The sequence below is a fragment of the Mandrillus leucophaeus genome, unplaced genomic scaffold (genome assembly GCF_000951045.1).
Source record: "Mandrillus leucophaeus isolate KB7577 unplaced genomic scaffold, Mleu.le_1.0 Scaffold62, whole genome shotgun sequence".
In the NCBI taxonomy this organism is placed as follows: Eukaryota; Metazoa; Chordata; class Mammalia; order Primates; family Cercopithecidae; genus Mandrillus; species Mandrillus leucophaeus.
In genome coordinates, this window is record NW_012106697.1 from 4,081,085 (window position 1) to 4,106,999 (window position 25,915).

The 25,915-nt window shown below is 41.0% G+C and overlaps 2 protein-coding genes across 6 annotated transcripts in view; one reads left to right on the forward strand and one right to left on the reverse strand.

Annotated features, from left to right (window-relative positions):
- Positions 1-831: 831 nt before the first annotated feature.
- RWDD4 (RWD domain containing 4) lies at positions 832-19,942 on the reverse strand. 4 transcript variants are annotated; one of them, XM_012000148.1, is made up of 8 exons: positions 19,652-19,942; positions 16,627-16,707; positions 11,982-12,091; positions 11,748-11,895; positions 10,262-10,379; positions 7,042-7,091; positions 5,744-5,747; positions 832-2,647 (listed from the first exon to the last, which is right to left on the reverse strand). In XM_012000148.1, the coding sequence occupies exons 1-8, from the start codon at positions 19,673-19,675 to the stop codon at positions 2,628-2,630; spliced, it is 555 nt and encodes a 184-aa protein (XP_011855538.1). In that variant the 5' UTR covers positions 19,676-19,942; the 3' UTR covers positions 832-2,627. The 4 variants fall into 4 exon arrangements, with proteins under 4 accessions (XP_011855538.1, XP_011855535.1, XP_011855536.1 ...); XM_012000145.1 differs by lacking the exon at positions 5,744-5,747 and adding an exon at positions 6,906-6,908; XM_012000146.1 differs by lacking the exon at positions 5,744-5,747.
- Positions 19,943-19,995: 53 nt separating this feature from the next.
- The window catches only part of TRAPPC11 (trafficking protein particle complex 11), a 53,911-nt gene continuing 47,991 nt past the window's right edge, over positions 19,996-25,915 (forward strand). For both annotated transcript variants that reach the window (XM_012000150.1, XM_012000151.1), the window contains exons 1-2: positions 19,996-20,170; positions 24,190-24,414. In XM_012000150.1, the coding sequence (XP_011855540.1) occupies positions 24,211-24,414 (204 nt within the window). In that variant the 5' untranslated portion in view covers positions 19,996-20,170; positions 24,190-24,210. The remainder of the gene's footprint in view (positions 20,171-24,189; positions 24,415-25,915) is intronic.

The following is a 25,915-nucleotide window of genomic DNA, read 5'->3' on the forward strand; positions in this document are numbered from 1 at the left end:
TTGGCTTGAGGGTTTGTCTGTTTTAAAATCACACATGGGGGAGGAATTTGGGCTGAAATCCAAGTGTGAGGTAACCTGGGGGCACAAACTGTCAGGAGTGTGTGTTCATACACTTACATATGTGTATATATATGTATATACTTATATTTTACTCTTCCATTCAGAACCACAGTTCAAGCCAGAAATGTCCTCAGGGTTCACACTGCAGGATGGGCCTCAGTCTTACAGATGTTTCAGGGGTGTGACTCCCTAACCTAGGCTGATCCTGGCCTTCATCTCGTGTCTTCTGGACCCTTGAAACTGAAAACTAAAGCCGTCCTTAACCTCTAGGTTCCAACTTTCACTGAATTTTTTAGCCTCTAGGCATTCCTTATCATCTGTGAGCTTATTTGAAAAACAATTTTTAGGCCGGCCCGGTGGCTCACACCTGTAATCCCAGCACTTTGGGAGGCTGAGGCGGACGGATCACAAGGTCAGGAGATGGAGACCATCCTGGCTAACACGGTGAAACCCCATCTCTACTAAAAATACAAAAAAATTAGCCGGGTGTGGTGGTGGGTGCCTGTACTCCCAGCTACTCGGGAGGCTGAGGCAGGAGAATGGCGTGAACCCGGGAGGCGGAGCTTGCAGTGAGCCGAGATCGCACCACTGCACTCCAGCCTGGGCGACATTGTGAGACTCTGTCTCAAAAAAAAAAAAAAAAAATTTTTTTAATCCAACATTTTGAATAGTTTCTAGTAGGAGGGTACATCTTGTACCATAGGCCATGCAGATTTATAAAATCAACAATTCTCTCTGAAGTGATGTGAAATAAAATGTGAAGAAAAATCACTGTGTATAATTCAGACTTTATTGCTTATTAATTATGTCACTCCACAACATTTTAAGTAAACAGACATTGCGAAAATATACTGGGAGTGTTAAACAGATGACGGCAATATTGATGAGGCTGTTCAAGTGTTTTACATAAGGTAGTAAGAGGCACCACCATCACCATCACTCCTAGAAATTTGTACATTTCATATAAAAAGAGTAAAAATAGTTCATTGGCATGTAACTAGCATCATTCTCTGTAATCTATGAGCCATAATAAGCCTGAACAGTTTCAGTCTCCTCAGAGCAAAACAAAGTATTTTATTCCACCAGCAGATGTTTCTTCCAAAACAAAAAACAAACCAATACAACGACAAATACTACCCACACACAACCCTGAAACATAAGTTGCCATATTCCAGTGGTCCTGAATTTTAACACGTTTTACTCTACATTAATTCAAGAAATAAAATGTGAAACAGCTTTTGAAAATGAGATTAACTCCTTTGCTGTCATTATACTTACTCTATAATTCAAACTATTTAGCTGAAGTCAGTTAACGAGTGAAAACTGCGGACACAGCTCAAACTACTCTTAACTTCTTTAAACGTTTATTGTTCTATCAAAACTCAGCCCCAAGCTGCACAGGTGTAACTTGAGGCACTAACAATCTCCCTACCAGACATAACAGTTTTATGTGTTCTTAAAGCTGGGCGCATATACAAAATCACTGTACAAACACATAAACATCAGAAACCTTTCCTGGTACAAGTAGACTAATAGTTTCCTCTACTATTATTATTTTTAAATCAAGCATGTGTAATGATTCAGCATATACAAGACTCCCATGTACATGATTAAAAAGATGCTCAGGTTGAGAAATACATTTGAATACTTGAAAAGACACTCCAAAAAAGAAACAAGACTTGAAATGTGGTTTTATGTTGAACCGTTTAGGAGACCTCAGTTATCCAACAACTAAAAGCACACAACAGCAGATAAATAGGATTTTATTAAAATCAATGTCTCCAACAATACAAAAATTAAACATTAAGGCATCTTTTACTCCCATCCTGGTATATGCAAGAGAAATGTTTTAAAGAAGGGCCAGTATTTCTTACTGAAATGCTTTCTAGTGTATTTGGCAGGTTTGTTTTTATATTCTCCTATTCCGCATATCACTCAAAGCACTCATGATCAAACATCTTGAACCAAATCAAGAGAAAAGTATAAAGGGAAGCAGTTGACCTTTCAAAAATTAAAAGAAACTACAGAAAGTATCATGTATAAAGTTCAAATATCAGCATTTAAATTTCTCTGAAGCAATTTACGGTTCAGTAATTAAGCAAAAGAAGAGATGAAGATTTTAAGATGAGAAGCCTATTAATATGGATTGCACTATGGAGTAACTGTTCACTGAGTACTCTGCTCCACTGGGATGACAGTTTGAAAAGGGCTTCATCCTCCTTTAAGAAAATAGCACATCCACCAGGATAAGATCATATAAATTAACACTGATTCTTATTCCCCATGCCTGTCCATTTACAAAGCTCAAGAGGCTTCATAAAGTATGCTAAACATTAACATTTTCACCTTTTATTAAGGCAAGTTTGTGAAAATAATTTAATACAACCAGATCTCTTCATGAACTTTCAACTTACAACCTTTTTAATGTAAGAAACATACAAAAAATTATTTTATAAAAAGCCACCTCAATACCAGAAAATAGTAATGAAAGATTTTGAACCCAGTTTTACTTTTAAAAGAATGCTCTTTCCTTGTCTCAAATTCCAAGTGCTACTCACTCATCATCCTTAGAGCCAGTTTTGCTTAACTATAAAAAAAAGAGAGAATATAGTCAACAAGTTTAAGCGATGTTTTCTGAGTTCATTATTTCCATGGAGTATCAAAATTAAACTATAGGCAACAAGGTTCAAGTAACTTAAATCACCTGTAGCTTTTATCACATGTAGCTACTTTTCAACTTCAAGCTCAGCTACTTCAAACAGGTTTCAAAATGTAACCTCGACAAATATCTAAACTCAACAGAAAGAGGTGGTGGGTGGGTGGGTGAGTGAGACACTCTTGAAGCTTTCTAGGAAGTAAACTGGAACCAAGAATATACAAATAGAAGCACCATCTATAAAATGAATGACATTCTTCAAGTTCTTCTTTTCTATCACACATTCTTTTTAAAATTTTCTAAAAATAATTTTAAATTGTAGTCAAATGAAAAAAATACGTAATATAAGATTTACCATCTTAACCAGACAATAAATTCTTATGGTTTTGAAAATATAAAAGTCTTATTTTTGCATTGCAATTTTTTTTCTAAGAAAAATCTTTGGCAGGGGTTGGCAAATTTGGGGTAAGGGGGGCAGATAAAATACAAAGACGATTCTGATCAGACTAGTGCTCCGACTACTGAGAAAGGCCACTGCACCTGACAAGAACGCTAGAGAGTGTGGGAAGTTGTGAAAAGCAGAAACTACTAAAGGTGCTGGTTCTCAAATATTTCGGCCTGAGGACCTCTTCCCATTCTCAAAATTTTAAAACTTTTTGTAGAGAGGGAGTCTCACCAAGTTTCCCAGATGGTCTTGAACTCCTGGGCTCAAGCAATCCTCCTGCTTAGGCCACCCAAAGTGCTGGGATTACAGGCATGAGCCACCACACCCCACCCCAAATCTCTTTATTATCAAGCTCAGTGGACGACAGCTGGCTTCTCACAACTATGCTTCAACAGTAAATCAGGTATAATGGAAGACAGCTAACACCAACACAGTAGAAGTACTAAGAACCTGGGTTAATATGCACATCCTCAACCTACTAATTGAGAAAATTCTGGTAAACACAAGAAAAGACAAGCACACGTTCTCTTAGTGCTTTAAGAGTATTAGTGATGGCATCATCAAATGTCATGTAGCCTCTGGGAAACGCCAGAGAAGTTTCATAAGAAAATGGGTTAAGGCCAGGCGTGGTGGCTCACACCTGTAATCCCAGCACTTTGGGAGGCTGAGATGGGCGGATCACTTGAGGTCAGGAGTTTGAGACCAGCCTGGCCAATATGGTGAAACCCCCATCTCTACTAAAAATACAAAAATTAGCCGGGTATGGTGGTGCATGTACATAGTCCCAGGCTGAGGTAGAAGAATCGCTTGAACCTGGGAGGTGGAGGTTGCAGTGAGCTGAAATTGCGCCACTGAACTCCAGCTTGGGTGACAGAGCAAGACTCCATCTCAAAAAAAAGGGTTAAAGGGCACACATCATCTTAGTATTATGATGCAAATAGTTTTGACCTTGCCTACCCTCCCAGACAGTCCCTCAGGGACATCCCAGGGGTCTAAAGCCCACAGGTGGAAACTACTGGCTTAGCATAATAGATTTAGAGACCAAATTATGTCTGAGTGGTAACCTTCTTAAAAATACCTTCTTTCGGGCTGGGCGTGGTGGCTCATGCCTGTCATCCCAGCACTTTGGGAGGCCGAGGCGAGTGGATCACCTGAGGTCAGGAGTTCCAAGATCAGCCTGGCCAACATGGTGAAACCCCATCTCTACTAAAAAATACCAAAATTAGCTGGGCGTGGTGGCAAGCGCCTGTAATTCCAGCTACTTGGGAGGCTGAGACAGGAGAATCACTTGAACCCGGGAGGTAGACGTTGCAGTGAGCTGAGATTGCGCCACTGCACTACAGTCTGGGTAGCAAGTGCGAAACTCTGTCTCAAAAACAAACAAACAAGAAAAACAACAAAAAACTTCTTTCATCTCCCAAGATTACTGGATAATTTGAATTTTACTCTTTGTAACAAATTGGAGTTCTATTTATATTAACAGGGACTCTTAAAAATAAAAACTTCTGGAGCTAGGGAAGGAGGAGCACTATCAACACCTTTAGATCAGATTCTTTTTCTTCTCACTTTCGGCTTAGAGCCGCAATAAGAGAGGCAACATTTTGACTAAGAAAATTACTCATTCTGGAGCACAGTATATTTGGAGGAAAGAATGAATTTAGCTGGTTAGGCTTTACGTTGGTACACGTAGGACACATGAGTATCCATCGAGCATCAGTGAAGAAGGGCCTGGGAAAATGAGAGAATGCCAGAGGCTTCACTCATACAGCTGTCTTACATAGGGGAGGAAGAAATACTGCGTTTCTTCCAATTGTAAGTTAGGGCCCCACTCCCAGGAAATAATTCTGTGCTAGCTACTGGGAGCACTAAGATTATTTTAAAGTTTCAATAGAAAATGCATTCCATGGAACAAACAGCTGGCTTTCACATGAAGTTTAAGAAAATGGCCAGGGCTGGGCACCGTGGCTCATACCTGTAATACCAACACTTTGGGAGGCAGAGGCGAGGGGGATCGCTTGAGGCCACGAGTTTGAGACCACCCTGGTCTACATGGCGAAAGCCTATCTCTATTAAAAACACAAAAATTAGCCAGGTGTGGTGGTGCATGCCTGTAGTCCCAGCTACTTGGGAGGCTGTGGCACGAAAATTGCTTGAACCCAGGAGCAGAGGGTGCAGTAAGCTGAGATTATGCCATTGCACTGCAGCCTGGGTGACAGAGCGAGACTCAGCTTCCAAAAAAAAAAAAGCCAGGAGCAGTGGCTCATGCCAGTAAACCCAGCACTTTGGGAGGCCAAGGTGGGAGGATCACTTGAACCCAGGAGTTCAGAACCAGCAGCCTGGGCAACAAAGTGAGACCCTGTCTCTAGTAAAAATAAAAAAGTTAGGTGCGGTGGTACAGGTCTGTAGCCCCCGCTACATGCGACGCTGAGGTGAGAGGATCGCCTAATCTGGGGAGGTCAAGGCTGCACTGAGCCGTGTTCACACCACCACACTGTAGCTTGGGCAACAGAACCAGACCTTGTCTTCAAAAACAAAACAATAACAAAAAGCCCAAAACAAAAAACAAAAAGGTTTAAGAACACACTGCTTGTAAATTACCTGTATTTGTGGGTCCTCACTAAAATCCTAGTCTTTAACTACCCTTGCATCACATTAAACACTTCTCACAGTATTTGTGGCACTAAATGGAATGCAAAATTTATTTCATTAAGTCCTACAAAGAGAATTAATTTACTGTGTTAAAAATTAGTTTAACGTATTTGAAACTACAGCTAATACAAGAAAAATTTGAGACATGTAGGCAGATAAATTCAAAATGAAAGCAAACAATTTTAAACAAAAACAGAAAATTGTTCTTGATATGATGAACAACTATGTTTAAGATCTGTCCTTAAAAAAACCCGCAAAAACTGGGGCCAGGTGTGGTGGCTGACGCCTGTAATCCCAGCACTTTGTGAGGCTGAGGTAGGAGGATCACCTGAGCCCAGGAGGTCGAGACCAGCCTGGGCAATATATCTATCTCTGCAAATAATAAAAAAAAATTAGCCAGGCATGGTGGCACATGCCTTTGATCCCAGCTAGTCAGGAGGCTGAGGCTCACTTAAGCCTGGGAGGTCAAGGCTGCAGTGAGCTGTGATCATGCCACCAGCTAGCCCGGGTGATACGGCAAGATCCTGTCTCAAAAACAAAAAACAAAAACTTAAAAGTAATTTCTACTAAGAAAGTAAAACATTCTTTTCCATATCTGGTTTTCTTCAGTTTCCATATATTGTTGATAACTTGGAGTCATATTTAAGAATCTGCATTATTTTTTCTTTTCTTTTTTTTTTGAGATGGAGTCTCACTCTGTCGCCCAGGCTGGAGTGCAGTGGCACGATCTCAGCTTACTGCAATCTCCATCTCCTGGGTTCAAGCAAATTCTCGTGCCTCAGCCTCCTGAGTAGTTGGGACTACAGTCGTGTGCCACCATGCCCAGCTAATTTTTGTAGGGTTTCACCATGTTGGCGAGGCTAGTCTCGAACTCTTGACCTCAGGTGATCCAACCACCTTGACCTCCCAAAGTGCTGGGATTACAGGTGTGAGCCACTGTGCCCTAAGCATCTGCATTCTTAAGATGTACTTACATAGTCATACTATATTGTAGTTGTAACTTCTGCAAATTTTCCATTATTAAAAAAAAAAAAAGATCTAAAATTGAGAGTGTAGGGAAGAGAAGAATGTAAAAGGTATTTCAAAAATACTTACATGCTGAATGTAAAAAAGAAACAGACATCCCAGTAAATTTCAAAGGTTGTGAAGGGGAAAACAAAAAATAAGAATTTCATTATTTGCTGGTAATAATCATAACAAGTTTAAAGACTAGAATATAAATGTTATATACCTTCACAACATCAACCCAGTTCCAGCCTCGAGGAAGTTCTCCTTTGTGATCTAGAAGATAAAAAATAGTAATTTTATTTCTAAGACCAACCAGTTAGCTTTAAACTAATATTCTAAATAATATATAATAATATAAGACTTTATATACTATTGTACACAAAGAGGTTAAAAATTTAAATGACATATTACTAAGTTGGAAAAAGAGTTTATCATTATGAATCGATACTGTTCTCCTGGGAATACTTGCAAAATATTTTAGGTATACTCCGTTTTTACATTTATGGTATTGCTATCCAAGACAAAACCTGGTATCAAGGAAAAAATATGGAGATGGGTTGGTAATGCCAGAAGAGCAGTTAATCCATTTATTAGTTTCATGCATCTGCATGAAGCTACTGCTTTATATAAGGCCACTGTTTATTTCAGTAAGAAGTTGTATTGTTCTGTTTAATAAATCAGTGTTTCACGCCCAGAAGCTTGGCTTAAGACAGGAGGACTCGGCCGGGCGCGGTGGCTCAAGCCTGTAATCCCAGCACTTTGGGAGGCCGAGACGGGCGGATCACAAGGTCAGAAGATCGAGACCATCCTGGCGAACACAGTGAAACCCCGTCTCTACTAAAAATACATAAAAATCTAGCCGGGCGAGGTGGCGGGCGCCTGTAGTCCCAGCTACTCGGGAGGCTGAGGCAGGAGAATGGAGTAAACCGGGGAGGCGGAGCTTGCAGTGAGCTGAGATCCGGCCACTGCACTCCAGCCTGGGCTACAGAGTGAGACTCCGTCTCAAAAAAAAAAAAAAAAAAAAAAAAAAAGACAGGAGGACTCACAAATATATGCTGGGCTTGGCTTCAAGACTAAGAGGAGGGCTGGCTAACTTATGTATTAGTTGCTATGCTCTGATAAAAGATTCATTATTTAATCTAACATTCTTTAAAAAGGGCTTTAATCTGTTGGGATTGCTTGGAAACTAGCTTATAATTCATAGTTTACAAAGTGCTTTTATTCTTTTAACAGAATATTCAAATTTAAAGAATAGTTTAACAAATACTATCTAAAAATTCTTCAGTTTAAAATGGCTTGATTTCCTTCATGCTTGATGTATTAACACACATGTCTCAACTTTATGAAACCTTCAAAATTGACACTCAAAACAAGTACATTATATTAATTTTCCAGCTAGGGAAAAATAAATTAACCCATGATACTTATAGGAGAGAAGCAATATTACTGGAGCTCAATTTTAGATGCTATTGGTTCTTTTCTCTTTCACGCCAAGAAGAATTGTATCCCATTGGTTACTGGTTATAGGGGGCACATCACCCGTTTTGGTTAACTAAAACTTAGCCACAGTGCCGTGGTTGTCCCATTAAAATTTTATTTAGAATGAAAGCTCCAAGTCACAAACCCCTATACTGTCATTATAGGAAGGCAATGGCTTTAGGTGGGCATCATCAAAGAGATGAAGGTAGGGAGATATTAACGAAACAGAGTGATCACAGGTCATCATGTATGAAGGCAACAGTATCTCACTGACATACACACTACAACATTCAAAGACAGATAAACCAAACTCTACACAACAGACTGTAATGGCTAACAACTTACTGCTTCAGTCGTTTTTATACTTTAATGCTGCTCTGACATTAGGTAGAATGAATTCCTACTTTTTTTATTTTACAAACCATTACCATTTCAAAAACGTATTTTGGGGACAAACACAGAGTTGCTATTTGCCATAGACAAACATTAAACAGAACATAAACCACAGAAAACCTCCCATTCCATTACAAAAGAAAGGGCATTTAAAAGGCCCTCACCAGGCTGGACGCAGTGGCTCAAGCCTGTAATCCCAGCACTTTGGGAGGCCGAGGCGGGCAGATCACGAGGTCAGGAGACTGAGATCAGCCTAGCCAATATGGTGAAACCCCATCTCTACAAAAAATACAAAAATTAGCCAGGTGTGGTGGCACATGCCTGTAGTCTCAGCTACTTGGGAGGCTGAGGCAGGACAATTGCCTGAACCCAGCAGTTGCAGTGAGCTGAGATCCGGCCACTGCACTCCAGCCTGGGTGATAGAGTGAGACTCTGTCTCAAAAAAAAAAAAAAAGGCCCTCACCACAATAAAAGGGTCTGTTCTTCTCAAGAGAAACTTTTAACCTCACATAGTAGCACACACATAGATACAAATGACAATGTCCTCATTTGCCCGGTGAAAAGGTTTACAGACTGTTATCAATTTGCAAGTTTTCAGGTTAAATAAAGAAAAGCAATCAAATATTATTGTTGGTATGGCCTGGAGTTTATAATCTTCTTCTAAAGAATTCTTGTTTAGAACATATGAGAATTCTATTCTCAAATATTATTGTTGTATAAATAAGTTAAGTACAGGCAAAAAATGTTAAATTATTTATCACACTAACACCTAATGGTATACCAGTATTCATTTCAAATGAAAGCTGTATTTCAAAAAATTTTTGATAACACACAGCTAATAAAGAGGTAAACAAAATCCCAAACATGTAGGTAGGACATGTTTTTGTAGACTATTTGAATGTTCCTCAACCTCTAGACTCATTTATACTTTGCCACTCAGTTACCTTTTTTTTCAAATGGCGACCTCTTGTGATGAAGTAGTAGTAAATATTTTTCTTTTTTTTTTTTGAGACAGTTTTGCTGTTGTTGCCCAGCCTAAAGTGCAGTGGCACGATCTCGGCTTGCTGCAACGGCTGCCTCCTGGGTTCAAGTGATCCTCCTGCCTCAGCCTCCCAAAATATTTTCAATATACATATGTGACCCAAAAGTTCACTGGCCCAAATGCTCCAAGAAAGAGTAGAGAATTAATCTAGATATATCCACCAGATCACACTAAAAAGCAATCCATTTATCTAGGTTATAAAAGAAAAAGAACAGCCGGGTGTGATGGCTCACACCTGTAATCCCAGCACTTTGGGAGGCAGAGGCAGGCAGATTACCTGAGGTCAGGAGTTCAAGAGCAGCCTGGCCAACATGGTGAAACCCCGTCTCTACTAAAAATACAAAAATTAGCCGGGTGTGGTGGCGTGTGCCTGTAGTCCCAGCTACTCGGGAGGCTGAGGCAGGAGAACTGCTTGAACCTGGGAGGTGGAGGTTGCAGTGAGCTGAGATCATGCCACTGCACTCCAGCCTGGGCGACAGAGCAAGACTCAGTCTAAAACAAAAAAAAAAGAAAAGAAACACATACAAACCTGTTTTGTCTGCCAGCTTACGCTTCTGGGCTTTTGAAAGTTGTTCTTTTTTGTCTTTTTTCTTACTTGATGGGGCTGTATTAGGAGTTTCAATTGAGATGATATTGCTTATCGATGTCTAAAAAAAAGAAATAATTATCAGCCTCATACCTTACAACTTGTGTTACACTAAATACAGCTACACCCCGAAGTGGGTTGATAATTTTTACACTTATGAAATAAAAGAATCCTGTATTAGTATGATTCATTTTTAAAATCAAGTGCCCTTAACACATTATTGGTTTCACTCTTTTAAAAGTTCAGATCGAAGGACGTAATATTAGTTCAATTGTTATAACCAACATCCTGGGAAGGAAGATCTGATTATCAGCATTATGTTAAAGATCTGAGGTTGCAAGGTAGTTTTACAATTCAGTTAACTTGTTATTATTTGGAAATTCAATTAAAACCTTTTTTTCTTTACAGAGCTGTTTCTCAGTGTGAATATTTGACAGTTTAAACATGTCTTTAGAAAAATCACATGTGCCTACCTAGAACATCCTGGTTTCCAGAAGAAAAAATTTAAGACATTTGGGTTAATGCAGTCAGGGTATATGATAGCTAAAATTTAAAACGCTTACTAGGTCTAAGCACTGCTGCAAATGTTTTCCATATACCACACATTTGATCCTCACCACAATCTTAGGAGGTAGATACTATATAACCCCCATTTTACAGACAAGGAACTGAGCACAGAAAGATTAAGAAACTTGCCCAAAGTCACAGAGTTGGTAAGTGGTGCAGTGATGTGAACCCAGGCAGTCTGGCCCAGAGTCCATGATCTTAGCTACCACCCTCCACTGCTCCTCCAGTTGCCTCTTGGGGTTCTGTGCCCTGTTGGGAATGTGAAAGCCAAAACCACTCAAACAGAAGACAGGCCTTGCTGCCAAAAGCTTACCACTGGGTTCACAAGACAACACTAAATTACACTGAACCACTCAAAGTCTTTTAGTGCATGACGTGGTGTAAAGGGGTCTCATACACAGATGTTTAAGGTCTGTTTAAGGTCATGAAAGAAATATTTCCTAAAACTATTCTAGAAATAATAATAAAACAATTTTTTCTATTCAATAAAGTTTCCACATGCTGCAACTTCTGCAAATTGAACCGTGGCAAGACTACCTACAACAAAACAAGCCTCATGGAGAAAGCAATTTCATACTTATTTTAGCACTGCATAACAGATCGCTTAGCTGTCTAAGCTTTATGAAGAGATTAAACAAATACTGGTCTTTGATAAAGGATAAAAATCTAGAGAATATAATATCATTTTTTAGGTTAAATAGAAAAATTCTGAAATTCACTGTTCTTATTTAACTCAGGGGTAACTCTCACTTTAACAAAGTCTTCTTCCAATTCTGAATAGATATTAACTAGTACAAATGTATTACTAACAGCAAAACCAAAACAACAAAAGAATCTGGCAAAAAAATAATCACACACTCACTGCGGAATTAACGGGATTGTGATTCTCCATGAACTGCTCTTTATTGTCTTTGGCATATTCAAACAATGTATAGGTCATCGCGGTTCCCAGGTTAGCTTCCACTGCCTCCTGCAGCTTGGCTAATATATTCTGCTTTACAGCAGACGATCTGCAAAGCACAGCAAAAATACCTTGCTGAGAGAAAAGTGTAACAGAGCGTGAAATGAAAAGCAGTAAAAACAAGACACTACTCACATGGTGTTGTTAAAAAAAGCGTTCATAGATAGAATTGGAGGTGTTTGGGGATACGTTTCTGTCCAGGAAATCTCTATTAAGAAGGCTTTGGGATCGCCATTTTCACCTATCTGAAGAGAAGGGGAAATCTTAGGCTTGTAAAAAGTGATACAAAGACAGAAAACTAAATTATAATCTTCAAAACGGTGAATTCTTTCCAATACTCACGCTCAGATCAGAAATGTAATCTTTTGAAAAGTCCAGGGATACAGGCTAGGACTGAGCAGGGGTGCAGGGAGTCACAGGACAGTCTGATTTTAATTTAGTCCTAGCATGCCTTTATAGGTTCCGTTTATGCCCATGTCCTGTCCCTAACCAGCCTATCAGCTTTTCTAGCACCACGCCTACATCTCAGGGATTTTTTAGTGTTTTCACCAGTTTTCTGAGGATGAAAGTAAGACATCAACTTATCCGTGGGATACAGAAAGAGAAGGGGCAAAAGTAATTCACAAACTCGACACACCTCATCTTTGTTTTAAGTTATCCAACTGCTAAATCCCAAGAGGCACAACCCCAAGAGGTAAGAAAACGAAATTTAAAACTGAGAGAAAGAAGGAAAAGGCAAAGGATAAGGGAAAGGAATGCCTTCAGCTGATAATAATTTCTGAATAAAGACGCCGTTCTTTTGCTCTGCCAACTTTTTATTTAAACATTTTTAATCTTAAAGAAAAATTGAAATAGTATAATGAACACTCACTGACATTGATCTCATTCACCAAATACTTTTTGCCCCATTTACTTTATCTGTCCCCCTTTCCACCATAGCATCAACCCCTACTCTCCCAATGTGATTTTTTCCCCCTTTGGTTTTTGCTGAAACATTTAACAGTAATGAAATTTCCTCAATATTTGAGTAAAGTATCTTAAGAAAAGATCTTCATAACCACAAGATCATTATTACACCCCAGAAATTCAACATTGGCACAAAAATACTACCTAATGCATAAACTCTATTAAAAACTACCCAATCATATCTAAAGTGTCCTTTAATAGGCATCATCCCAATCCACAAATCCATAATCCATTGAGGGATCATGGATTGCACTGGGTTGCTATGCCTCTTTATTCTGTTTTAATTTAGAACGGTCTCCAGCCTTCTCCCCTGCCTTTTTTTTTTTTTTTTTTTGAGACAGGGTCTCACTCAATTGCCCAGGCTGGGGTGCAGTGGCACAATCACAGCGGTTGCAGTGAGCTGGGACTATGCCACTGCACTCCAGCCCAGGCGACAGAGCAAGAGTCTGTGGCAAAAGTAAAAAAATAAAATAAAAAAAGAAATCTGCTGGGTGTGGTGGCTCATGCCGGTAGTCTCAGCACTTTGGGAGGCCGAGGTGGGCAGATCACCTGAGCTCAAGAGATCTAGACCATCCTGGCCAACACAGTGAAATCCCATCTCTACTGAAAATACAAAAATCAGCCAGGCGTGGTGGCACGTGCCTGTAGTCCCAGCTATTCGGGAGGCTGAGGCAGGAGAATCGCTTGAACCCAGGAGGCGGAGGTTGCAGTGAGCTGAGATCGCACCACTGCACTCCAGCCTGGGTGACAGAGCTAGACTCTGTCTCAAAAAAAAAAAAAAAACAACAAAAACCTCCCACCTCAGTCACTCAAGTAGCTGGCATGTGCCCCATGCCAGACTAATTTCAAAAAACTTTCGGTAGAGATAAGGTCTCCCTGTGTTGCCCAGGCTGGCCTCGAAACTCCTGAGCTCAAGTGATCTTCCTGCCTCAGCCTCCCAAAGTGCTGGGATTATAGGCATGAGCCACCGTGCCTGGCTTCCCCTGCCTTTTAAACCAAAAATAATACAGGCTAGTTTTCTTATATAATGTCCCCAGATCTGAACTCATTCAAATTAAACATTTGTGGTAAGAAAACTATAGAGGTGATGTGGCATCATATAAGGAGGCACACAAGATCTTCCAGAATCATCACTGGTGACACTAAGATTGATCACATGGTTAAGGTGATCTTCTCCAGATCTCTTCAACGTAAACCTTTTCATTTTGTAATTAAGGAATAATCTCGCTGGGTGAGGTGGCTCATGTCTGTAATCCCAGCTCTTTGGGAAGCTGAGGTGGGAGGATTACTTGAGGCCAGGAGTTAGAGACCAGCCTGGGCAACATAGCAGGACCCTGTTTCTATTAAAAAAAAAAATCATCGTCATCTGTGGGGCAACTCTACAAAACAAGGTATGAATACCTTGTTTCTCAACAACCTTTCACCCAAAGGCTTTAGCCTTCATTAACAGTCCTTAACGGTAACTGAATCAACTATCATACTAGTGGTTGCAAAATGGTGATTTTCTAGTAAAACTATGGAATGATACATGAATCAACATCTCATCCTTGCACAGGGCTATGCTAATCTCCTCTGTATTGTTATTAAAATAAATGTAGGGATCTACTGATAGACCTGGATAAGGATTATCTGCATAATAGATGTCATTGGTTTATGTTTATGTTTTAAACATAGATGATAAAAAGTGATAAAAGTTACCTGCTTCATGCAATCACTACGTCCTTTCTCATGGTGCATTTAGGAATAAATTAACACATGCCTCACACTGTGCTGGGTACTGAAGATACAAAGACAGAGACAAGGCCATTCCTATCTTCAAGACAGATATTTATATAACTTACAAAACTGCAATATGAATAATAACTCAAAAGTAACAAAACAAAGTATGAAGAAATGGGGAATGGCTAATTCTGATCCAAAGTCAGAGCTGACACAGGAGACATGGCCCAAATATTAATGTGTCGCAGAGGAGGCCTGAGCTAGGCCTTAAAGGAGAGGCAGGGGGATAATGGACCTGAGGTGAGGGAAAGATTAAATAATGTGTGCAAAAGCACAGTACTAGAAAAAAATATATGGGGGAAAATCTAACAACCCATTATGTCTAAGGCATGTGAGTGGTGGGAAAAGCTTGGAGAGACAGAAACAAACAGAAAGATTTGGAGTGTCATGTGAAAAAATTTAGTCCTCATTTTATAGGCAAGAGGAGCCCATGGAGAAACATTTTTGAACAAGAGAATGGGATGACTACTTGAATGTTTCAGAGAGCCAGCTAGTACTGTTGGAGGACTAATGGTGGAGTATAAGGGGGAAGCTAAAGAAAGTATATCAGGGAAGTCAACTAGGAGGCTACCAGACTATTCTGTGCAAGAACTGAGTGGTGTGACTTAGGACACGGGCAGAACTTTACCACTGACCCTTTGACTATCAACACGCTGTCTCCTAATCTCATGTCTCATTCCTCCTAAATCCATCCTATGGGTCACATCAGTGTCCGTCTTATAGTACATATAAATGTCCCACAGCATTCTGCACAGTGTGCTCTAAATCATTGCCATGGTGAATGAGACATTTAGGAAAGTACAGGGAAATTCTCAACCTCCCATTTGCTAAGGAGAGAGTAGCAACTGGATTCAAATAGAAGGGCCTAGGACTTAGCTCCACTGTTAACTTTGGACATTTGAGGTCCCTGGTCATTATATACTTGGAGATGGTGTAAGGACTGTTAAGCTTGAAAGGGAATTGAGAACAGAAACTTATTTTCTGTGACGGTCATCCATCGATCCTGCATAAGGATCATTTCTCATAGTTTAAACTGACAATGTTAATAATAACTGTAAATCTTTTCCAAAAAACCTTCCCATTCCGCTACTTATAATCATTTGCTTTTTTTGTGTCCCACTCTGTCGCCCAGACTGGAGTACAGTGGCACAATCTCTGCTCACTGGAACCTCCGCCTCCCGGGTTCAAGCGATTCTCCTGCCTCGGCCTCCCAAGTAGCTGGGATTACAGGCGTGCACCATCATGCCTGGCTAATTTTTGTATTTTTAGTAGCGACAGGGTTTCACCATGCTGGTCAGGCTCGTCTTGAACTCCTGACCTCAGGTGATCCTCCTGCCTCAGCCTCTCAAAGTTCTCGGATTAAAGGTGTGGGCCACTGTGCACCACCTACTTATAATCATTTGAATAAAAGGTTTATATGACTTATTTACGAAAAAAAATACTGTTACTATTTTTTTTTTTTTTTTTTTTTGAGACAGGAGTCTCGCTCTGTCGCAGTGGTGTGATCTCGGCTCATTGCAAGCTCTGCCTCCCAGGTTCACGCTATTCTCCTGCCTCAGCCTCCCGACTAGCTGGGACTATAGGCACGGGTCACCACGCCCGGCTGATTTTTTGTATTTTTAGTGGAGATGGGGTTTCACCATGTTGGCCAGGCTGGTCTTGATCTCCTGACCTCATGATCCACCCACCTCGGCCTCCCAAAGTGCTGGGATCACAGGCGTGAGCCACCGTGCCCAGCCCTACTGTTACTATTTTATGTTAAAGATAAGATCACAAAATTTTTAAGGTTTTTTCCATTTCTAACAGCTTATGATTCTGGTACAATAAAAAGTTTATCCTGGTTTTTTAAAAGTTTCTGAATTAAGTTTTCAAATGTTAAAAATGACTGATGTTTAGGTGATATTTCCATTTAAATGCTACAGAAAATACAGACATAATAAATTTAAACAAGTTTAAAAAACAAAATAAGCATTTTTAGCCACTTTTAGTCTTTTCTAGCAAAGTTCTAAGTGCTCTTACTCATGCCATGTCTTACCCTATATTGAAAAGAAACTGGACTTAATTCCCGGAAACTTTCATCTCCTTCGTAAATAGAGCGTAATGCTTCTAGTTCCATCTGAAATAAAGAACTGAATGAGTTTTGTTCAGTGGCATAAATGAATTAGAAATAGAGGGTCTTTACTTTCTCATTCAAGCCCACTCAACTATGTAAAGCTTGACTAACTTACATAACCTTAGATACTTACCACATAGGTGCATGCAGCAACACATGACAATATTACTACCAATGATACTTTCAAATTCCGTGTCAGGCAGTGCTAAGCACTGTACAATGTATTATCGCACTGACTTCTCAAATCAACCCTGTCGAGAGGTTCCTACTATTTTCTCCTTCCTACGGAGGCAAGGAAGTCTCCGTTTAAAGCCACTCCAGAGCAAGTGCTCTTAGCACTCTGCTGAAGAGGACCCTGGGTGCAAAGAGCATTAAACCTGAAGACAAGAAATATGAAAAACAATACTTTCCCATTATTTACATACATTTCTTTTATATGCAATCCTTCCCACAGTGATACAAAGCTTTAAAAAACATCTAAGGGCAAGAAAAATAACTTTAAGAAAAATGCTGACAAGTATCTACCCAAGACGAGACAGGACTGTCAGAGAAAATGCAACTAGTAATCCTTGCTTGGACATAGTTCTTAGAACATTTTGGTATTACAACTGAGAAGTTCATCACTGTGATCACTGATGAATACCTGAGAAAATAAGTAAAGAAAGACTGCACTTGGGTACGCGTTTGAGTTTTTCAAAAAGATGCAAGTCATGAATTCTACAAACTAAAGATGGTGAAAGTGGGCTTGATCTACAGTCAAAATTTTAGAAAAGAAATTATTGGACGGGCGTGGTGGTTCATGCCTGTAATCCCAACACTTTCGGAGGCCGAGGCGGGCGGATCACCTGAGGTCAGGAATTCGAGGTCAGCCTGGCCAACATGGTGAAACCGCATCTCTACTAAAAATACAAAAATTAGCTGGGCATGGTGATGGGCACCTATAGTCCCAGCTACTCAGGAGGCTGAGGCAGGAGAATCGCTTGACCCCGGGAGGTGGAGGTTGCAGTGAGCCGAGATCAGCCACTGCACTCCAACCTGGGCTGCAGAGCGAGACTCCATCTCAAAAACAGCAACAACAACAACAAAAAGAAATTACTGAAGAAATAGTGTGTGAGGAACCGGGAGATGAAGGAGTAGTCCCTAAGACCTAGCAAGCATATGAAAAACAAGGTATACCCTTCTTAGAAAGGGAAACTTGATTGGCACAAAGAAGAAAGGCATAAAACACCGACTATACAGATTTCAGCCAGGCTCCACAGGTTTCTCTTGCTACCTTTACAGAAAAAAAAAAAAAATACAGAAATTCAAGCTGGATTAAAGAATAACTAAGATTAGATTGGAACAAAAACCTTACTCAAGATACAGTACTACTCCTGCCCCTAATCCTTTCCCATATTTTAATTAATGACTTGGACAGGTACAAAAATAGAAGGCAAGTTTATTAAATTTGTGGATGACAATTTGTTGGGATAGTGAATAATGCTGATAGCAGAATAAGAACCCAAAAAGTCTTTGAAAAGCAAGCTAATGATGAAATTTAGCAGGGTAAGTAGAACTTGTATTAATACTTAGATACCTAAATATAGAAGTTGAAGATGAAAGACAAATTGCTTTGTAAAAAGCCCTTAAAAGAGTTTAGTTGACAGTAAATTTAACTAGACAAAACAGCATGATGCCACAATTTTGAAACAGGACATTTAAAAAATTAAAATCTGTCCACAGACATGTGATTCCAGGAGAGTGAAGAAATTAACAAAGAATGGATATATGAAGACAAACTAAAAGGAACCACTTCATCTGAGAAGAGGTCTGAGAAACTGGGCAGGAAACTATCTTCAAAGATCAGAACATCGATCATCTGAAAGAAGAATGACATTTTCCTGTTAAACTGGAGATTCCTGGGCCCACCACAGAAATTCTGATTCAGTAGGTCTGGGGTGGAGTGCAGGCATCTGTTTTCTAGCAACCATCTAAATGGTTCTAAGGTAGGGAACTCTGGTCAAACTCTGAGAAATATTACACTGTATGTTCTTTGCTTTGCAGGGAGACAAAGCTACTAATGCATTCACTTAGAAATTTACCTGGCAAGAATATTTTAGAAGAGATTCAGATATCAACTAGCTAGCTTGTTGAACTTTGGGTTCTTTAAAGGTTAACTTCCAATCCAGAGATTCTATTACATTTATCATGTAAAAGTAGTAAGTTTCAAGCATTATACTTTAAATTAATAGTGAACTTATCTACCACCTAGTAAAACCTGGTTTCTAGTCCCGATTCTACCACATACTTACCGTGCAGCCCTGCGGCTATCATCTACCTACCTATCAAAGTTAGAAGGTTCCCCTACAGATGGCCTGTGGCACCCACCCCCAACTCTAATATTGCATGATTCAATGTCAAAATGGCATTTCACCAGGAAATATCTGAGCATAAACTGTAAGTTCAGGTGGTACATGAATGCTCAAAACACACGGGTAAAAGATTTCCCCAAACAATATGGACAGAAGCACCATTAACGTCATTTTCTTCCATGAGAAATGTAACTAACTCAATTAGCCCTCTACTAGCCAAGAGATTTAAAAAGGTGACCAGACTAAAATTTAAAGGTGATCAGCCTAACTCAGTAAACAGGCACTGAACACATGGGATTCAAGGAGAGCCAAGAGCACTGGATCGTGCATCAAGGACGCTCATCCCTGTTATCAAGGAAACTAGGGGAGACTCCAGGATTTGCAAACATGAAAAATGAGGGGGGAAGAGAGGCAGAGGCGGACTCCTGCCCATTCACGCGCGCTTGGGTGGGACCCCGGTGAACTCGGGGCACCCCGGCCGGCTCCGAGGGCGCAGGGCACGTGCCGGGCAGCCCGTCCGGGCACCAGGTCTCACCGGTGCCCGGGGCTGCGCGCCGCGCCCGCGCTGGGAGAGGGCCCTGAGCCGGGTGGCTCACCTCCTGGTCCTCGTTGGCACTCATCGCGCCGGTCGCGGGGCGCCTCCTGAGCGGACGGCTTTCCCAACAACGAAGAGACGGCGGGGGCAGCGGCCCACAGGCCGGGCGTCCCCCTTTGGCGCCTCGGTTGTGGCGGCGGCACAGTCTTCGCACTGGCAGACGCCAATCGCGTGCGCCCCGGGTCTCGGCAGCGCCCAGCCGCCGGCGGTGGGCTGTGGGCTCGGGGCAGGAGCCGCGGCTGGTGGGGCCTGGGAAGTGCAGCGTCTTCCTGACGCTCGGAGGAGCGGCGTAAAGTTCCGGGACAGCGATTGGTATAGAGCGCTGTCACTCAGGCCCAGAAAGTGCTTCCTGTGCTGGGGGAGGTGGGTACAGGGAAGTCTCGCCTGTTGGAGCTGGCTGTGGGGCTTTTGCGGTGGGGACGGGCCCCGGCGTTCTGTGACATCCCCCCGCCTCCCCTCGTCTTGTCCCGGCTGGCGGCGACAGGCCTCAGCTGCAGCGGGCCCGGGGCGTGGGGCCTGGGTGAGTCCGGGCCGGGAGACCCGCGGGGCCAGGCGGGATCGCCGAGGAAGAGAGCTAGCTCTTAACAATGCTGGTTTGGGGGCCTGCGTTTTGCAATCCCGTCGACGAATGCAATCCTGGCACTTCTCTTTTAGACCCAAGGAAAGACGCACCCATTTCTGGGGCCTCCCAGGTTTGAGACAGGGGAATAAGAGGAGGAAGATATCTGCCTTTAGGGACTGCAATGTTATTCCTCTGCCTTTCCTCACCGGAGCTACCAGAGCAGATACTGCGACCAGGGGGGCGGTGTTTCTCCTAGGTTGGGTTGTTTTCTTCTCATCTTTAACATCGAAACATCATTTCGTCCCCACACTGTCGTTCCTCTTTTGTTCGTTTTGTAGTTGAGCATCTCTCAATCCCATTCTCAGGAGCCTTGTGTCCTACACCCTGAACTTCCAGTTAGTTAAAAGGAAAAAAAGCAATCACATTAGGTTTTAGGGTTTTTTTAGTTCCCAGTTTGATTGGGCCACTTTTCTTACCTCTCACGCTAGTTTCCAGTTTACTTCCCTTGCATTACTGGATCTCCCATCCATTATTCACCTTCTATAGCTGCGCTTCCTTTCATGTATACTTTCGTTGGTTGCTCCACTGGCTTCTTCCAGGATAGCTGAAAATTTCTCCTTCCAGCCTGTCATTGAGATCCTTTCAATCTGCGCCTGTGCGTATCGGTGTTCTCATTCAAATTCCTTTGCTGCAGAATAAGCACGACCATTTCAAGTGCCATGGGAGAACGTGGCAATAATTTCTGTTACAATTTTCATGCCGTGATTTTGGAACAGATTTCCCATAATTTAGATCTCTGCTGTCCAGTTCTGTAGCCGGTAGCTACATCAGGCATTTGAAATAGGCTAGTCTGAATTGAGTTGTGCCGTGAGTGTAAAATACACACCAGATTTTGAAGACTCAGTGCAAGAAAAGGTAAAATATGTCTTTAATAACTTCTATATTAGTGTCAGGATGATAATATTTTGGACATACTGTACTGCGTTAAATTGAATATTATTAAAATGAATTCCATCCACGTTTTACTTTTTAATATGACTGCTAGAAAATTTTAATTTATTTGTGTGACTCGTATTTGTATTGGATGACACAGTCATTTTTAGTTCCTCTTATTTCACCTCCATATTCAAAGACCACAGCTATGTCTTTTGAGCCTCTGGAGTTATTACAGGAAATGGCCTCTAGTCTAGACTCATATTAAGCAAAGGTGCCCGTATTGTATTTTGGCCACCTGCTTTTTGTTGTCGTTGTTGAGACGGAGTCTTGCTCTGTTGCCCAGGCTGGAGTGCAGTGGTGCGATCTCGGTTCACTGCAATCTCTGCCTCCCAGATTCAAGCAATTCTCCTGCCTCATATTCCTGAGTAGCTGGGACTACAGGCGCGCTGTCACCATGCCTAGCTAATTTTTGTATTTTTAGTAGAGACGTGGTTTTACTATATTGGTCAGGCTGGTTTTGAACTCCTGACCTCGTGAATCGCCCTCCTTGGCCTCCCAAAGTGCTGGGATTACAGGCGTGAGCCACTGTGCCCAGCCTGGTCACCCGTTTTTAATTTTCATTCCCAAATTACCCAGAACTAGACTGTTTCTTTCTCTGAACATGCAATCCTTTGCCCTCATAACTTAATCCTTTCCTAAAAATATTTAAACAATTCTAAAACTATCTGTTGTAGACATTTCTGGCAAGCTTTGCAAATCATTTATTCAATACCTATTGTTCTCTCAGTACGTAAACATGAGAAAACTAATAGTCTTTCCTAAATTAACCTTTCAGTTGAAAATATTCCATGTTTTGGGGATCAGGTATTAGCCTAAGTGTGCCTCACTTTTCACAAAGATTGTATTAGACTTCTCTATAATATACTGGTGTAGATTACCTTTTAAAAGAGCCTCATGACATATTCGTTTTCAAATAAGATTAAATTTAAAATACAGTGATAATATTGTTTGGAATAACTTTTTTTTTTTTTTTTTTGCGACACAATCTTGCTCTGTCACCCAGGCTGGAGTGCAGTGGCACAATCATAGTTCACTGTAACTGTAAACACCTAGACTCAAGTGATCCTCCCATCTCAGCCTCCCAAGTAGCTGGGACTACAAGTGCGCACCACCATGCCTGTCTATTTTCTTTTTTATTTCTTTTAGAGACAGGATCTCACTGTGTTTCCCAGACTGGTCTCGAACTCCTGGCCTCAACAGTCCTCTGGCCTTGTCCTCCCAAAGTGCTGGGATTATAGGCATGAGCCACTTGTGCCTTACCTGAATTCTCTATAGTATACTGGTATAGATTATCCTTTAAAAGAACCTCATTTGGGAGGCCAAGGCGGGCAGTCACCTGAGGTCACGAGATCAAGACCATCCTGGCCAACATGGTGAAACACCGTGTCTACTAAAATACAAAAATATTAGCTGGGCGTGGTGGCACATGCCTGTAGTCCCAGCTACTAGGGAGGCTGAGGCAGGGGAATCACTTGAACCCGCAAGGTGGAGGTTATAGTGAGCTGAGATCATGCCACTGCACTCCAGCTTGGTGACAGAGCGAGACTCTGTCTCAAAAAAAAAAAAAAATATATATATATATATATATAATATGACAGTCTTGTTTGTGATAAACATAGTTTTATATACTTACAAAGTCAGGACATACTTTAGATTTATTATGGACTGATTCTTAGCTAAAGAATGCAATGGAAACATCCTCTGAGAAGTTTCCATTCATTGTTAGTTTTTCCCTTACAGATTTTTCTTTAAAGAGTACATTTTATATAGTGGCAAATGAGACAACATAGCTACTATTTAGATAATTACATAAATTAAAGGCTATTATTTTAATAATATCCTAGGTATTCAGAAACTCAATATTAGCAATTACAGAGAAATTAGAGGAAGTTTATTATATGTAAGTCAACTTTTTCTTTTATATTTTTCTTTCAATATATTTTTCTTTTATAGATGAAATAGATCATATAGATCTATTTTAATTTTATCACCTTCTTGCTTTCTTAGTCTACTGATTTCAAAGTTCTGTGTGCATTTTGAGACATTACTGAAAATACCCATTTGTCTTGAAGTTGACTTCAACATTTTTAACATGAAAGATTTTTTTTTAAATGTCATATAGTTATCACATTTTAATAGATCCAATTCAGGAATTGAAATTTTCCCTTTTTCTCTCTTCTGTTTGCTTGACAGTTTGCAGATACTCAAATCCTTTTGACTTTTTGTAATGATTATTTATTTCATTTTTTTTGAGACAGAGTCTCACTGTCACCCAGACTGAAGTGCAGTGGCGTGATCTTGGCTCACTGGAGCCTCTACCTCCTGGGTTCAAGCGATTCTCATGCCCCAGCCTCCAAGTAGCTGGGGTTACAGGCGTGTGCCACCATGTCCAGCTAATTTTTTGAGTCTCGCTCTGTTGTCCAGGCTAGAGTGCAGTGGCACGATCACTGCAACCTCCGCCTCCCGGGTTCACGCGATTCTCCTGCCTCAGCGTCCGAGTAGCTGGGACTACAGGTGTGTATTTTTAGTAGAGATGGGATTTCACCGTGATAGCCAGGATGGTCTTGATCTCCCGACCTCATAATCCACCTGCCTTGGCCTCCCAAAGTGCTGGGATTATAGGCGTGAGCCACCATGCCCGACCAATTTTTTGTATTCTTAGTAGAGACAAGGTTTCACTGTGTTGGCTAGGCTGGTCTCAAACTCCTGGGCTCCAGTGATCTACCTGCTCCGGCCTCCCAAAGTGTTGGGATTACATGCATGAGTCACCATGCCTGGCCTTGTAATGATTTTTTTTTGTAATGATTTTTAAATACAGATTTATATATTGGAAATGAATATGAAGTTTTTTTGTGTTTTTTTTGTTTTTTTTGTTGTTGTTGTTGTTGTTGAGACAGAGTTTCGCTCTTGTTGCCCAGGCTGGGTAAATGAATATGAGGTTTTAAAAATTAATTATGTATATATTAACCTTTGTATTTCAGGTTTTTTGTGACATCGTAAACATGAGCCCCACACAGTGGGACTTGCCTGTGGAATTGTGTTGCCGGCCTATGGCCTTTGTTACTCTTACGGGCCTGGATGTAGTTTATAATGCAGTGCATCGAGCGGTCTGGGACGCCTTCTGTGCCAATCGGAGAGCTGATCGAGTACCAATTTCTTTCAAGGTGCTCCCAGGTGACCATGAGTATCCCAAATGCAGACCCAAGGTAATGGCGCTGTGCTGGTATGTGTTCTCTCCCTCCCTCTCGGGGTGTGTGTGTGTGTGTGTGTGTGTGTGTGTGTGTGTCTTTTTTGTTCTGTTGTGTGTGCCGAGTTTATCAAGACAGTGGTCACAGTGGTGCATAAAGAAAGCCTTAGGCATTTTCATGTAATACACTGCATGTATATTTAATAATAGTTCTTTTTTTTTAAACTCAGGAATAATTACTTCGTAAAGCTTCTATCCTATGAACTTAGGTTTTCCCTTTTTTGTTTTTAGGAAAAAAACCCAAGTCTCCATATTTTTAACATAGTCCCCTCTAAAAGGAAGGTCTTGCAGTCCCCACCGTCATTACTAATGTCATTTTTGAATCCCATGGTCTGTGTAATTTGGCTCAGTTTCACAGATTTCTTGAGCACTTGCTTTGTGATAGGCACCTGGAACCGTGCAACAAGCCAGTGATACGAATTTAAGACAGATTCCCTATTCTTGAGGAGTTACACATAAACTAAGGCAGTTTCTTCATTGCAGAATGAAGAAAGGTATTAAGTTCAAAACTGACTTTTAAGGTGAACGACATAGTAAAGACTACTTTACCTTAGGTAATAATTATTATCATAATGATAGTGTCACTAATAGCTAACATAGTTGTAAAAACAACAGTAAAACAGTTTGCTGTTTTATGCAATTTATGTATATTTATGTATATTGATTATTTGTTATTTATCATAATCTTATGAGGTTGGTTTGAAAATTAGATGATAAAACCCTTTTAGTTCTGAACCATACCCTTTTTTTTCCTTTTGCCCTAGAGCAGTGTCTCTGACACAGTAATCTCTGGACCAAGTATGTCATCATAACCTGGGTTATTTATTAAAAATGTAGATTGCATGCCTCCTCAGTTAGTCTCTGGGAATATAGGACTTGGTCACCAGCTGATTATTTTGTGTGTGTTTGAGAACCACACACAGGAGACACCATTTCATATATCCAGCCCTGGAAACTGAGCTGTCTGAAATTGTGCAAGTAATAGCATCCCAGCCCTCGCCCTTACACGATTATTTTTCTTTTCTTTTCTTTTTTTTTTTGAGATGGAGTCTCGCTCTGTCCCCAAGGCTGGAGTGCAGTGGCGCGATCACTGCAAGCTCCGCCTCCCGAGTTCATGCCATTCTCCTGCCTCAGCCTCCCGAGAAGCTGGGACTACAGGCGCCTGCCACCACGTCCGGCTAATTTTCTGTATTTTTAGTAGAGACAGGGTTTCACCGTGTTAGCCAGTTTGGTCTCGATCTCCTGATCTCATGATCCACCCGCCTCAGCCTGGGTGGTGAGATTACACCCAAAGTGCTGGGATTACAGGCATGAGCCACTGCACCAGGCCTACGCAATTATTTTTCTTTAGTGTCATGTTTGTGTCAAGAAGGCAGGGGGCCCAGCACAAGCCCTCTTTTCTCCTCTTTTAATGCTTGAATTCAAGCTGCTTTTCATTTCTCTATTCCCAGCTCTTGGCT